This window comes from Calonectris borealis, chromosome 2, assembly GCF_964195595.1.
Source record: "Calonectris borealis chromosome 2, bCalBor7.hap1.2, whole genome shotgun sequence".
Classification (NCBI taxonomy): Eukaryota; Metazoa; Chordata; class Aves; order Procellariiformes; family Procellariidae; genus Calonectris; species Calonectris borealis.
In genome coordinates this window covers 10155053-10171132 of record NC_134313.1, presented here as the reverse complement: position 1 = coordinate 10171132, position 16080 = coordinate 10155053, and the positions used below count along the sequence as shown (strand labels likewise).

At 37.9% G+C, this 16080-nt stretch overlaps 1 protein-coding gene across 5 annotated transcripts in view; it reads left to right on the top strand.

The window, feature by feature from the left end:
• Positions 1-1451: 1451 nt before the first annotated feature.
• EFR3A (EFR3 homolog A) overlaps positions 1452-16080 on the top strand; it is an 87307-nt gene continuing 72678 nt past the window's right edge. For 2 of the 5 annotated variants that reach the window (XM_075141150.1, XM_075141149.1), the window contains exons 1-2: positions 1452-1523; positions 6647-6700. In XM_075141150.1, coding sequence (XP_074997251.1) covers positions 6691-6700 — 10 coding nt within the window. In that variant the 5' untranslated portion in view covers positions 1452-1523; positions 6647-6690. Of the gene's footprint in view, positions 1524-6646; positions 6701-7282; positions 7414-11705; positions 11726-16080 lie in introns of those variants that run through there. The other 3 variants (XM_075141151.1, XM_075141153.1, XM_075141152.1) reach the window with 3 other exon arrangements.

The window sequence follows — 16080 nt, the reverse complement described above, 5'->3', positions numbered from 1 at the left end:
TATTTCAAAAATCATATAAACAAACAAGAAAGACTTTAGTTTAATCATTTAACTCCCCCAGTTGCACCCACATGTGATAGTCTTGCCAATTTTTCCAAATTAACATATGTTTTGGATACTGCTGAAAACTGCGAGACATGGAGACATCTCACCTCCCCAGTTTCACATTTTTAGGGATTATTTTCAAGGAACACAAGTCAGAAACACTGATCCTGCTTCTACTATTGGTGAAAGGAAGGAAAATAGATTCAAAAAGTGTAAGAAAATGAAATGCTGGTTTTTTACCAGATGTAACATAAGCAGACCTGAAGTCAGTGAAATACATAGTCTCAAACGTGGAGAATACCTTAGACTTATCCACCTAACTTGACAGTTGGACTGGCACGTCTTCCTTCACAAGGAACTATCTACAACAGAAAACAAACTTTTCAGATTTCCTCTTGCCTGTCTAGAAAATCAGGCATCAAATACATCACATTTTGAAGCTGGTAATATTATTTCAAGAACGGATTAAGAGATTATGCTGCCTTGGATCAGTAGCTGTTTCACGTGACTTCCATTTGGGTTATTCGTAACTGTCTGAACACTGGTCTCAGACAAGCCACCAAGCACAGCTCATCCAGCCTGGCCCCTTCCTTCAGTCCTGGGTAACTGGAGCTAAGCACAACCTCAGCTCCCTCCTGCTGTCCAGTTCTGACTAATAATGGCAGAAACACACTGCCAGGCCAAAATCCTTCTGCCAACACACAGTTCTCGGCTCCAACTTTGACTTCGCATTGTTTAAAAAACAGAAATGCCCTCTCCCTCTCAGGCATCCTACTGTCCTTCACAGAGAGCACCACCTTTCCTCACACACATCACCCACCGGGGCCTCCACCACCACAGGCACGTGAATGCTTTAGCGGCACCACAGCCAAATCTCCCTCAGACAGAGCCTCCCCCTCAGGGCTTCGGCTCATCCGGGCAACCAGAGCGAGTGCCCAGGCCTCTTAGAGGCGCGGCCCCCGCAGGGCAGCGCGAAGAAGCCGGTGCCGCCGCCTCTTCTCTCAGGGGCGCTGCCTCTCTCCTCACGGCCGCCACCGCCCCGAGGCGGAAGGGCGCTAGGCACGTGACTCAGGAAGAGCGGGAAGGCGCCGGCGAGGCGGGGCGGGGCCCGGAGGGCGGGGCGGGGCGAGCTGCCCCGCCCCTCTGCCGCAAGGCGCCGGCGGGTCTGCTCCGCAAAGGACGCCGGGAGTTGTGTCCGCCCGCGGCGCCCTTCGGGGTCCCCCCCTCCCCCCCGACCACGCTCCGCCCTGCCTGGCCGGCCACTTGCCCCAGGGCCGCCGAGCCGAGTCAGGGGTGCTCCTTCTTCCGCCGTGACCCCTCTGTCCTTGCTCGTGTGTGTGGAGGGATGGACGGAGAAAGGACACGGCAAGGCTCCTCACAGAACTACAGCTCCCGGCGTGCATTGTGCCCCAGGCACCTTGATGGGGGGGGGTGGGGGAAGATGGCGCCTGCTAAACCGAGTCCGAGAGATGGCTGAGGTGAGTCCGGGGCAGCCAGGAAGAAGTCCCTTTCGTTGTCTTCGCCTTCACAGCCATCTCCTTTTCCTGTTCTTCCGCTCCCTTCCCCACTTGCCGCGTTTGGGAGCGAGGAGGCCGCGCCAGATGGGCGGGCGCTGAGGAGAGGCTGCGGGGGGGGGCGGCGGGAGGCTCGGGCCGACCTGCCGCGGCGGGACCCCTCTGGGCGGCGGGGGCGGTTGGCGGAGGGAGGCGGGAGAAGAAGCCGCAGGACGTCGCCTCAGCCCGCGCCCCGCACGCTGCCAGCGGGGCAGCCGGCTGGAGGTGCCCCTGGGGGCGCTGCGGAGCGCGTTCCCGGCGGGCAGGCTCCCCGGGCGGGCTGCTCACCGCAAAAGCTGTCCCGGGGGGCTGATAGTAGCCCCTTGCCCGTCTCCCCGCTGAGGAGAGGGCTTGAGGTCCTGCCACCGTTGAGCGGTGCCTAGATGACGCTCCGGAGGTAGAGGCCTTCCGTGAGGCGGGCATAAGTCCAAAGCTCGTTGTCAGTCGTGTCTGATGTGGTCAGACATCCCTGCGGTGTCGGGCTGAAAGCAGCGAAGCGGTGGAGGACTGTGGCTTTGGGATTTCCCTAAGCTGGTTTTCTTCAAATGGACCATAACACAACGAGGTCTTGCTAAGCATGAACCAAACACAATGCAAATTTACAAAAAGACTACACTACTCTTAAATAGCTTCATCTTTTACTTTAAAGTTAATTGTGCAGCACGGAGCCATACTTTAGATAATTGAGGTGTAAGTTCACAAATCCTATTACTGAGAACTAATAATAGTACAACTTCTTGTTCGTTATGCTGAATACATATAGGGAGGTATCCCATGGTACCTTGAGCTGAGATACTAGGAAGAAAAGATCCTGGCGTGGATTGAGAGATCTCTGTGCTCTGTTGGAGAACTTGTGGAAAAGCCTGTAACATAGAACCAGATTTTTAATTCTTATAACAAAATCAAGTTCTCTAGCCCAGATGTTATACTTTGTTAAGCTACATCAGATGTTTGCTGTGCAAATCGAGTAGGTAAGCTAAAACCAGACTAACAGCCAAGGCTTTGGGAAGATATAGGTAATCATCTACTTCCCGAAGCCTTTGTAACGCATTCAAAATAATTTGGAATGTTTTCTTGAGTAACTTCAGTATTCAGTGCATCTTACTGGAAGACTCAGTGTATGGATGCTCTTAAACGTGTGGTAAAATTTCCCTGAGAAATTGATGGCTTGGGGTTGAAATCTTGATTGTAGTGCCTTGATATGTGTAAAGGCTTACGCGTAATTTTTATTTAAGCCTTTTAGTAACACTTTTAATATTTGTTTAAAAAAATGCTGCTAGAATTGAATTAATTTCTGATTCAGGAAAAAACTCACAAAAATGGGAATTAGAATACAGTTTGTAATTAAACAACTTTTAAAATTAAATATTTAAGTTTGGCATCCTGTTATGAAAATGTTTCCAGATAATGATGAAGAATAACTTCTCTCTACTCCTGATCCAAACCTGTGCAGGAGAAAAGAATAAACAAATTTTATGTTACATGCAAGTGGAAGGATGCATTAGAATACTAATCAGACTTGGCAATTGAACTTCAAATATAATGAAAGGGGATTGCACTTCTAATTATGAAATCTAAATTGTGAAATGTACAGGTTAGAAACAGCTTTGGTTGGCATCAGTGACTTTTAACTGCCCGGCCTAACTCTGTAATGAAGTAATTCTTTTAAAATTACTGTGTTATTTTTAAACAACTTTGAAGATACTTTATTTTTTTTAAGTAGAAGCAAATCATGTTTTCTACAGTTGGAATAGAGCAAAAACTACTTATCTGATGGATTTTTAACCCACTGCTGGCAACATATGTACCTAGGCATAGGAACATTGCTTTTAATTTTGCCAGTGAAATGGATATTGGGATAAACTAGCCTTTGAGATGGTGGGAAGGGTTGCTAAGGAACACTTATTTAATGTGCAGGGTTTTTCTTGTCCTAAAACCATCTGCTCAAGACTGAAGTCTTGACAAACGTCCTTTTAGATATGCCTGTTTAGCTGAACTCTCTTGGGTGAGAGAACAGGGTAGCCTCATTAATACAGCCAAGCTCATGTGTGGCGATGCTTCTCTACCTGAGAAAGCCAATTCAAAATAAAGTCAGGTACTTTCACAGAATTGCACTGTGCTGCGTAAATCCATCTTATGTTGCGTTTTTTGGATTCTGGGACTTGTAGTTGGAGCCTGTCTATATTTAGGAATGAGCGTATGACTTACTAATCTCGCATTGCACTGGCTACTTGCTTTCCTTCAAAACTAAAGGCATTGATTAATTTTTCAAATAGGAAATATGAGTGGGGAACCAAGTGATGTAAAAACTTAATGTGCAGTGTATTTTTAATTTTTCAGTTCATGCGTGCCCAGCCTGGGTTGCCTGACTGACAGAGGTGCTTTGGCTTAATTTGGAGGAATGGATAGATGCCCAGCTGGCAATTTCATTTTGAATACTCAAAATCAAGTTTATAGCGTTACATAATAGAATAACATAATGGTGGACTTATTAAAAGAGAATACAAAACCTCAGGTATGCTGACTTCTATTTCTTTACTTGCAGCACAAGGATATATACATTTTTCCATTTTAGATCTCTTACAGAGATCTGTTGTTTCAGGGCAGACAAGAAAAAGATGCCTGCTCTTCTGTTTGGCTTCCAGTGCCATTTATGGAATCTTGTGGTAATAAGAAATAGTTTGTACTTACAAACTATCCTTTAATTTCAGATCGCAGATTAAAGTAATGAAAAAAAAAATCGCATGTAAGCATATAACTGGAGGAAGAAGATGATCAGAACCAGTCGAACCAGTTGAACAAAGTGTGGTTTTATTCCTATGCTAGTGCTGCTTGAATCTGATAGAGCAATGAATTGACCTTGGATTTTCATATCCTAGCCAAATTGTGTAGAATCTGCTTAAAACTAAATTGAAAGTTTTTGTTAAGAAAAATGTCTCTTATGTGTCATATAAGTGTTGTTCTGCCTTTTAAGGTACATTCACTAGCATTGCACTTTGATTATAATTGTGTTTAGAATTATTATTATATCCTTAGGAAAACAAAATAACTTTTGGTCCTCCACAGAAAAGTAGACATGAATCTTATTTACCTCTTTAATATCCAGGAGTCAGTTGCTTTGGTGCAGGAGACATTGTATAGGTACATAACATCCTTAACTTTCTTATGGTGATCTGTCAAATATCACAAAATTACATGGAATATGTTAAGCAGTAGATCTTAGACTATTTAGGAGACTAAATTATATCTCATGATTTGCCATATCTGTCTTTTAATTGTAGCCAAGTTCTACTTCATCAAATTCTGGTTGTTGGTTCCCCCCCCCCCCCGCCCCCGCTCTCTTGATATGTAAAATTTAATTCAGTGGCAAACAGCAGAGCAGATTCATGGTGAGAAGCTTCTTATTTTATTGTAGTTCTGTTCTACTGTAGCATATATCAGCATCTGTGGACTAAACTTTGCCCTAAGCCTAATGAGCCAGTGATTGAACACTTTATGGAGAAGAAATTGCGTAGTCTGTTCTGCATGTAGAAGCCAGGCCACCTCCATATTGAATTTTTGGTCCTGTTACAGATCATAAAATGATTAAAAATCCAGTGAATTACTTAAAAACAGAACTAAAAATCTTCAATTTGAACACTTGTCTTACTTGCTTATGCAACTTTTTTAGTAATTTCTGCATTAATATCTTCTAAAGTTAGTTGACTTTGCTAGCAACGACAGTGATAATGTTCTAGCAAAATGTATTGAATTTCTGATTGCTAGTGATGGTCAGTAAAACCCTTGGAGTCTCTGGCACTTGACTTCCTTGAACCTTTCATCAGGCTCTTTGCATTTTTATGTTCTAATATGTCCGTAAATCTGTCCTCTGTAATCTCTCAGCTTAATTCTTAACTACACTCTAAATTAGAGATTTCACTTTTCCATGTGTCTGTTGAACATCACAATCCACAGCACATGTTTCCTTTTACAAAATTATGCCGCTTCTAACTCTGTCCTTGGAGAGGAATGTACAGCCTTCTAATGGGATAGGTTATTTTAAATAAATTACTTTGAAGCACTATTTTTAATGACAGTTGCTATCAGCAAATTGGAACCTTTGATTGAAATACATGTACAATGAGAACAAAGTTTATTTTTAGCAACTATGAATATTGCTTTAGTGTGTGGTGATTAAAACATATTTTGTAACCAGATAAAATGTTTGTTCTCACATTATCAGTGTCTGGAATTATTTTTTGGTGTGCATATATAAACAACTGTTAGCTGAATATCTTTTAATTTTTTTATTTTATCTTTGAAAACAGCAACACTCCATCTCTTTAACTGAGATTTTTTTCTTACTTGTGAAAAGGTACATTTGCAGGGAGGTTGCATTTGGCCGTTAATAAAACCCAAATGTGCTGCTTTAATATAGAAAAATCTTCAAAGTATTTGCATTTTAATGCTAATTAATTAAATGGTAGATTAGGCTATTTTTATCCCCAAAATAGATTGTTGTAACTTCACTTGAATTAATTGTATGAAGGTATTTAACAGCATCAAAAATCCTGTGAGCAGCTATTGTTTATAGTAGTTTGCTCTCTGATCTAAAATCTGTCTTTTTTTGATACTGTGAGAAAAATGTCCTATGAAGTGGCACACAGATTTTTCAATATCGTTTTTCTTTGTATAGAACAGAAACCTTTCAGAGGCATTTTAACGGAGAAGTGCTGTGATTTACATTTGAAGTGGAAATATCCTGTAAGGCTATACAGGATTTAGCATCCTAAACAGTGGCAGTTCGAAAGTTCATCCCAATAAATACAGAGAAAAATGTTTACTTAGGCATCAAATGCAAGAACAGAATGACTAAATTTCAAGAACTTGCAAAACCTACATACAGTCTGGTCAGATAAAATGATATCTGGGTTTCTGTGGTAACAACCTCTTTGATATTGGAGCTGAAGACTGTGACTTTGTCTCTTTCTGCATAAGTTTCTATGCACATTTGGACGTAAATTGTCTAAAGGTATTGTCTTGACTTGATATTTTTGTTTTCTTTATAGCTTATTATATTTTTGCAAAATTGAAGACAGATTCCTGATTAACAATGCCTGGCAGTAAGTATTGTTACCTTAAGTATGTTAAGACAGTATTTAGGGGTTTAGTATTACGATATTTTCTTTGGGGGTTAAAAATTCTACCAAAATTAAAATGGGAAAAAAAAAAATATACTTGCTGTCATTTTTAAGATATTTAAGATCTCAATATTATCCAGGCTCTGCCTTTGCAAATCTCCATATATTTTTCAAAGGAACCTAGTATGGGCTCTGCATTTTCCTTTTTGATAAGAAGTTCACAGTTTAACATTGATGAATTTTATCATTTAAATTATGTTCTGAAATAGTTGTATTCAGAAAGTAAAAATACATTCCGAAATAGCTATAATCCTATCTTTCAAAAATTACAAATATTTTTTTATAGAAGATAGAACTACTATTTAGGATATAAAGTGATAAGACTTAAAATTTTTAACATTCAAAGTTAAATGAGATTTTCGAGGCAGGTGTTTCTAAGAATCAAATTATTATTTACCTTGAAGAGTAGCAAATGTCCCTAACACAAAGGCTCAAGTTATGAAATGTGTTATAATAGTATTAATTCCAACTAAATTTTTTTTGATTTTTCTGTTTTCTATTTAGAAAAATCCTGCATGGTCTCTAGTAAAATTACTAGCACCAGTCTTTGGATAAAGCAGACTGCTTTATCCAGAGGATAAAGAAGTCTTCATAAAGTTACAGTGCCAATCATACTGAGTGCACTTTAGTTATGGGTTTGTAATGGATTTCACAAATGTTTAATTTCATGAGGAAATGTTTGAGCAATTTTTTTTTTCCCCCCCAGTAACTTAAGATTTGTAATAAGCTGTGCCTACTGGGTACTAAAAATGTCTTGCAGTAATTCTGTGTTGTGTTGTTTGAACCACTGTCATGTAAAATACCTTACTGTAAGTATTTAGGTGTTTTCTGCTTTTGTGTTAAATAGTTGAAATTATTTCTCTACATAGACGTGAGTTTTTGTAACACAATAGTGGCAAATATGTATGTATTGTATATTCACATGAGAAGCAGCTGGCATCAATTGTTCCAACTACTGTGGTTCAACTTTTGTAATACAGTGAACTGCTGCTGTTCGATTGCAGTGTTTGGTACTATTAAGGCCTCTATCATGGTAGTCACTCTGCTGTGAAGGAGTGTGTGGTTTTTTTAAACAATTAAACTGGAAAAGTAAGATGATTTTTTTTTTTCCTCCTAAACCAGGCATGCTTATGTTCAGGGTCATTATTAACACTATTTACCCTCATGCATGTAGAGTCTGCATCGCTACCGAGTCAGATGGAACCTAACGGAGACCAAAACAACTGGTTGCTATATTTATCTGTCGTGAGACATTCAGAACTACGCAGCTATTTATTTCTCTTCTGTGTACATTTGATGAGCTTAAGTGTGTGGGTGAAGGGAAGGTAACCTAACAGATGCGTGTGTATTGCAATTCTTACAAAATAACAGTACTTTCTTAATACTTTCTTTCCAAAAACTGTAGTGATGAAGAACTATGATTAGATTTTAATGCAAGCAAGCATCACTTTGTGGCTAGTTGTACTTTTTATCCATGTGCGTAGAGACAGCCTTCAAGACGTCAACTTTGTTGCATGTGAAAGGGAAAGCTTCTGCCTGCTAATTTAGGCTTCTTCAGAGATTCCACAGGATTCTTTTCAGAGCATATTGATGAAAGAGGTTGCTACCATTTAGTGTTACTTTGAAATCTTAAAGTATTTGTCCTTGAAATCTGAAAAGCTCAGCTGTTTGTAAAGGCTGGGATTTTGTTTTCTTTTTTTTTTTTTCCCCACGTGGAGTTCTCTCATCTCACACATCAGCAAGTGTGTTGAGGATCTTTTGGAGTAAAATGTGGAAAAGGCTGTTAGAGTGAAATATTTTCCAAAAATGGTTTCTGTCATGCTAGAACAAGTTCTTTATAAATGAAGTAGAATAATAATATCTAATTAAAAGTAAAGTTTGATGGAGTTTTCGGGTCATCCTGACCAACTCCTCTTCCAGTGTTGTCCTGCTTGCTTTCCTGAGTCCCTATATCAGTTCCTGGTAATATTTTTAGCCCTTTTTTGCAGTACAATAGTTAGGGAATGTCTAGGTCTAAAAGTGGTGGTTTGAAGATCAGGAGAGGCCAAGATACTGGTTTTATGGAAAGACTGGACAAGGAGACTTAATTAGTCTTTCTGGGCACTGTAGCTGTTCCTAGAGACACTTTAGAAGTCAGTCTTGAAGTTATTGTACATGAACGTTCACAGGACAATATACTTTTTATCTTCCTCAATATTAACTGTCAAAAAAATACGCATGTAGTCAGAACTGGCATGTGGTATTGAGAGGGGGAGAGGTGAACATCAACAGATAACCAAAGATAATATTCTTCTCGTTTAACTTCATCTCAATCATGGGTGCTGGTCTCTGCAGTAGTTATTTGTTACGTATTGGATTATAAAATATTCTATTGATGTTGCTGTTTAGTGTTCCCATTTAAGAATATGGGAATATAGTGCTGCATTGCGTCTTTAATGAAATAATGTTAAGGTTTTTGTCTCAATACAGTAATAGCCCATAAATAGAAAATTTTCAATCTGCTCTCTTAAGATTAAAAGAGCTTGGTTTTGACTAGCCGTGGCGTGGCATCTGTATTGACATCTAGTCTGTAGTGGAGGTATAATGCTATATAATTGCAGCAGCACTTGTAGCAACCTTGCCAAACCATTGCTTTTCCCTATATTCCTTGTAGCTATAACTTTATGTATAGCTCCTTTCGTGCAAATAACATGGGCCCTGCTGCAAGATACGCTTACAAACTTGGTGTTTTCGTCTGAAGTTGAAATGCAAGTTCTGAAATGTTGAGAAAGCAAATGTGTTTTCTCACTGCTATTATAACACAGTAGGAGTAGGTCGATTTGAGCCACAACTATTTTATGAACCAATTTAGCTGTGCCTTATCACAAAGAAACCATGGATTGAAAGATTAATTAGTCCATTTATTTAAAAACAAAACCAAAGAACTTGTAACCAGATAGCCTTTGCAGTACAGGCAGTATGTGTTTTTCATTCGTCACAAGTTTGCTCTCAATTTCCCTATTCAATAATTTCTGCAGACAATTTCATTTAACATACTTATGTTATGGAACATGGGTGGTTTTGGTAGGTTTTTTTTGTTGGCTGCATTTGAATTGAAACATTACAAATGCTTCTGTTAAGGAAAAAAACATAGCTAAATTATATATCAAAACATTTATTTAAGACACACTTCTTTTTGGACATTATGTTCCAGATACTCACACTTAATCAGATTTGAGACACAATTTGGTAGATAATGAGTTTTTTCAAAAACAGCTAACCTACTTACTGGCTGTATTCCCTGACTTCAATTAAATATTTAACTTAAAGGCAGATTTTATACTAAAATGAAATTGCTTGGACTAGAAGAATTATGTGTGATACAGGTGAGAACACCTACTGACTATGAGAATGTATTTTACTTGTGGTAGCTATACGTGTGATTATTTTTTTTATTTTTTCTTTTCTTATTCTTTTCTCTTGTTCTTACTTATTCCATTAACATACTTAATTATATCTTTGATTTTCAAGGTTTTGTTAATAATGATTGTTATGTTAAACTGATTTTAGCTGCTGATTAGCAGGTCCTTGTATGACTGACTGTAACATGCAAATTAAGAGAGCAAATAAATAAAAATAAGGATTTTGACAAATGTAATTTTCCCACATTCTTCCCTTGAATTACTGCTGTGAAGTTTAGTAATATGAATATCCCCTATGCTGTTCTGTCAAATATTTGCCAGTTAGAAAGAGACCACTCTGATTTAAGAGATACATGTATCAGTTATGTGGAAAATCTTCCATGATTTGGCCTGTTCTTGGTTACAGTGAAGTGGCTGTTTTGGTAACTTCAGAATGCTTCTCCAAGTATGCTCAATGCATTGATTGCTTCTCATTAAACTACGTAACATTTTGTTTCTTCAGCTTTTGAAACACCATGTGGCTTTTTGCTAGTTGTCTTTGCAGAGACAACTAGTCTGCAGTTGGTGTGTACTGGTGGCTTCCCGAGTTTGTGTGAGATGAAAGTAAATAGAAGATAGAACAATTGAATAGTGATTGTCTTTTTTCTTTGTTCTTGGATGTTACTGCTTTCAGTTAGGTTGCTTCATGATCTTTAAACAACCAACCAACCCACCCCTCACCCCCAAACAAAAAAAAAACCCAACAAATTTAAAATTACAGTTTTCTTTTTGAATAGAGCTTCCTTGCCAAGTGTAGGAAGGAAAACAGCACTTGAAATGGAATTTGAAATGAGTGAATTCTTAACTCATATTTAATGTGCTTAATGTATTTTAGGAGGCAGATAATCTCCTCATTTTGGGTTTCTTCCCTCACAACAATTTTGGGAAATTCATTTATTTATCTTCTGCAATTCTAGTTTTTATTCTGTATATAATAAGTAAGTAATAACAAGATTGTTAATGAGAAAGGAAGATTTATTTCCCTGTCAAATACAGTTCTAAAATACCCATGGTGGCTGGAGATGTATTCCTAAATCTGTCTGTATAAATATTTCATGGGCTAAGCATTCTAATGTTTTTAGTGAAAATTAAGCCATAGTTCTTATTAATAACTTTCTCCACTCTTTCTATCTAACATACTTTTTTCCTCATCTGGAGTATGTTTCTCATGTATCCTTGACACTTTAAAACCCTAAATGGGACCTTTCACTTAATGAAGCATTTTTCTTAATTGCTTTAATTTATTTTATAGGCAGTAAAAACCCTGTTAGTTTTCTGACAGTATTGTTGACTGCTTAGAATAGTGTTAAAATAAATACATTATAATCCTATAAAGTTTTCATATTTCGGGTATTACAGAAGAGTTATATGGGGGAGTATCTCAAATCATTGTCTGCTGCCTGAGTCTAGTACCTTAGAGGATGAGAAAGACAAGCAGCCCTGTATCAAGTCCATATTTCAACTACTAACCTAACGAACACAGGAACTTGAAAAACAGCTGCCAAGGGTATGTCATGGTTTGGGCTTCCTTGGGCAGTTCGTCATTTGCTAGACCTAGGCCAGTAAAGGAAAATAACTATTTCAGAATATCTGTAACTATGGTCACAAAATATATAATGGATTCTTTACATAATAATATACAGTAAAAGCTTTCAATATGTAAACACTTAGATACAGATTTTTTTCAGCTGATTTTTAGGTGATTGTCTTTTCTACACTGAAGAGAAAAAAGTAGTAAGTTCTCTAAATGTATCCTTTGATTAAGCTAAGAAAAAAAAACCCAGGAACTTGTAGCTGGAAAACTGTAGCTCTTTGGACACCTATTTATTTTACTCGTGATACCCTAAGCAACTTTGTGTGCCATTGGTGTGGTTGCTTCTATATTCTTTAATGAATCTGCATGGATTTCTTTAAGACTTGTTAAATTTGAACAAGTGTTCATTTTTTTGTTTTCTGTTAGCTGTTAATTCTCTCTATGGACGCATCATCTTAACCCCATTTGGGAAAGTTAATGTTGAGGAGCAGTTCCACAGAAAGTGACAATCACTTGTATTAACACATTGCAAATAATGTCTAGTAACATCATTAACATCGTTCCTCCTTTCATTCCTACCATTTGTTTTGGAACACACTTCAGAGAAATGAACAATTTTGTTTCATCCATTCCTTGTCAAAACCTGAAGAATTTATTTTTTTAAGCTGTTGTCATTTATATATGCCAATCTGGGCCCATAACATAGGAAATCAAGTGCTTTAGAGATGAGCTTAATTCTGTCCCCATCAAAGCCTTTATGTGCTTTTAAACTATACATGGACAGTTCACTGAATGTTAAACTGTAGCTTAATAGTTTTTTCAGGTTTTATTAAAATATGGCTATCGTTGTTATTTACAGAAATCACTTTGCAACTGGTTTTCCTATCAGTCGATTAACCTTCATGTGCAGCATTGTTTGCTATTGATTTCTCAGTCATGGGACGAAAGGGTAAGAAGGCTCATGCTGATTATGCATGCAAGTGTCCTATTTTTTTAATGCATGACAACAAAGAAAAATTGATTTTTGGGGGGGAAGGGGGGTAAGTTTTCCACTATGTGATTAAATGCATGTCTCTGTGGAAAGACCGGGTTAAACTGCTTTTAAAAATATTTTGGCCTTCCCTTTACATGGCATATGGACTTTCTTTCCCATCATTGACCGCTAGGATCCCCAGTGGCTCTCTAGAGAATCCGGTACCTTGTGAATTGCTGAAGATAAAAGTTAGCTGTGTACATGACTCTCTGCTTTCAAAGAGTACTATTTAATTTCTAGAAAGTTACATCATTCAAGATTAATTTGTGCAGGAATTAGACAGGAATGAATAGAAAGTTGGGGTAGGTAGATGGATGAGACTCTTCCTCATCTACTAACTTGTAGATTTCAGCTAATGATCATGTCCAAAGGTGAACAGTTCCGGATTTTGCTGTTTTGAAGGTGCTTAGCTGAACAGCCAAAGTTCTACTTGATTCCATATTCTGGAGTTCGTGTCTATGAAGTACACTAGCAAATTCTGTTTGTAGCTGATGTGTTCAAGGGAATGACCTATGACTCTTACTGGTAACCCAGCTGGCTCAAAGAATACAAGCCTTTTGGTACCCATGTAGAGGTCAGTATGAAATTTTCTAACATAAGGGACATCTCATAATTGTTTAAATTTCAAAAGTTAAAACAATTATAGAATCCTTGTCTTGCAAAGGTATATTTAAGAATCTTAGGAATGGCAAGTAATTTGTAAACTAGGAAACTTCTTAATTTGCCTAAGTACAAAATATAAAAAGCAAATTCATTAAATCTATTTATGGAGTACATGCTGTTTTCTTGGACAGAAGTTTAAATCAGTAAATGTATTTGTGTAGAGTCAATATTGCAGTAGTCTGACTTGCATGCTTTTAATTCAGAGCAAAAAGATTTCATTGTAGGTAAAGAACTGTTTAGCTTTGATAATGTACATGTGCAAATAACTAAGCTCATGAAATGAACGCTACTGAAGTACTGGTATTTTAAGAACTTTGGCTTCTTTCAAATAATGAATTGTTTTTCTAAACTAGAAACATGGCAGTAAAAATTAATCTTTTGTAAAGATGTACAAAATCCCTAACAATTATGTGAGAAAAGGTAAATATTTGATTTCAGAATAAACATTTTTTTAGTTCTTTTTAAATTCAGTGGCTTTTTAGAAAATAGATTTATATCATGTAAAGTCTGAGTAGAATTCTAGACTCCAAGATTTTAAAAAATAGTTGGCGCTTGTATAACTCAGCCTTCCTTTTCATGTCCAACTTGAGATCTGTTAAAGGTCTCGGTCCTTTCATTTTTCAAGAAGAGCACAATTGTGATTCTAAATTGTTCTTGGACTTGTTACAGTATTTTGCTTATTAAGGTCTGTACTTTGACTTGAAATGGGCATGCCGGGTCTTTAATTGTGGCTTGAGAATGCTTACTCATTCCTTAGTAAGAGAATGAGTAAGGAATTTCAACCTAACACTTAGCTATACCATTATACTAAATCAGAACCTCTTCCTGATACTTTTGTAAAGCTGTTAATATGCAAGGAAATATGTGAAGGTAAATCTTCACAGATATTTTGTTGGTCTCCTTCTGTAGTTCTAAAAAATATAGAATAATTTATGCAATTAAAGCATTCTTCCTTTTTCATTAAGCTAGAACATAAGTGTTTAAGGATTAGAAAAGGACTTCAAGATGCTGACACCGTACTTTTGAACTTCATAGGTAATAAAATATGAATAGTTATTAAATTGTAATTGATCTGTGTCTGATATGACTGAGCTAGCAGAGTTCTCTTGTCTTGTAATAAATGCAGTGCAAGCTGGATCCAAAACTTTTTTTTTTTAACGAGTTTGTAATCTGTTATTGACATTAGTTTAGACATGAGCTTAAAGTTCTTCAGAACTGACAGAACATTATTTTTGCAAATTGAATCTGATGTTGGAATTGCAGCATGGTGAGAATTGCTGGTTGTGGGGAAGAATGCTTGGATTGCTGTAGAAACCAATGAGCCTGTGTGCCCATAGATGTCCTGTCTGGTTTCTACAGAAAGCCGAGACAGCAAAGACTTGCTGATTAACAATATGTGTATATATAACTACTTCTTTGTGTATAAATATAAAGCTGTCTGTCTCCTAGACTGAACAGTTTAGTTTGGTGGGAAACAGAGTGGCAGTAGCAAAGGGACATAGCCTTTTAGGTACTGAAGATGTACAGAAGAGCAATCAGCTGCATGTATGTTCCTTGTGTACTCTGTGGCAGATTAGAAATTACAGGAGTGGGGGAAACTGCTTTTTAATTAGCTGGGATATGTGGTCCGAGATAGGCATATATTCTACTCTTAAATCTCACTGTTTTGGAGCAGAGAATACAATTCAGAACCTTGTAACAGCTCATTCTATGTACTGTGTGTATGTGTGTGCGGGAAATCAAATTTATGTAATGTGGTAGTGAACTACTTGTCTACAGAAAGTTTTCTTTTTAATTAGGAAATGTTTTTCAAAATCTGTGTATATGCACTGAAGTCTATAGCAGAGTATGCTCAAATGAGGGTAAAACTTGTTTTTGAAGCTCTGGCCATGCTTATGTTGGCATTTGGGGTGTTTTAATAGAAAAAGGATATATAGAACAACACACTCTTACATGTCCTATATACAGTTCAGTGGTTTACTCTGAACTAGTTAAAATCTAGATCCCTGAGCTAAACCTTCCCCTTGCATTAGCTTTGAGGCTTCCAGAAAGAAGGCCTGTGAACCTTTGTTTCCTCATCATCAGGACTTTTAATCATGACGCACATGCTGTCACTCATGCCTTATTTTTCTTCGTGCAATTCAATGTGGCACCTGCTCCCTGATCTATTTCAGCACTGTGCATTTGGGCAATGTGTGCTGCAAGGCACCATTGGGCAGAAGTGGAGAATTTAATCCTCCCAGTCTAGATACTGCAGTCATAGGATACCTGTGATGAAGAAGTGACACAATTGTTCTGAGCATCATTTTCTCTGAGGAAGGAGATGGGCAGCAGCAGCATACGATTCTGGGAGTCTTACCACTGCAGCTGTGTTCCTCCCCCATGGATTGGGTCAAGAAAACAAGCTGCATCGTCTTAAGAAAACAGCAACTGTTCAAAAAACAAAATAATTTTCTTCCTTGCTGGGAATGAGGGCTGTGTCCCGTAATCTGTGAGGAAATGTAGTGAGGAAATGTAGTGGGAAAGGGAGTGTGGAAAATCTAGTTTAGAACTTTTAAAACTAGAACTGGGTGTGGGGCGAGTGGCACGGAGAAAGTCCCTGTCAGCTGTCTGCCTTGCTGTCTGAAGCTGG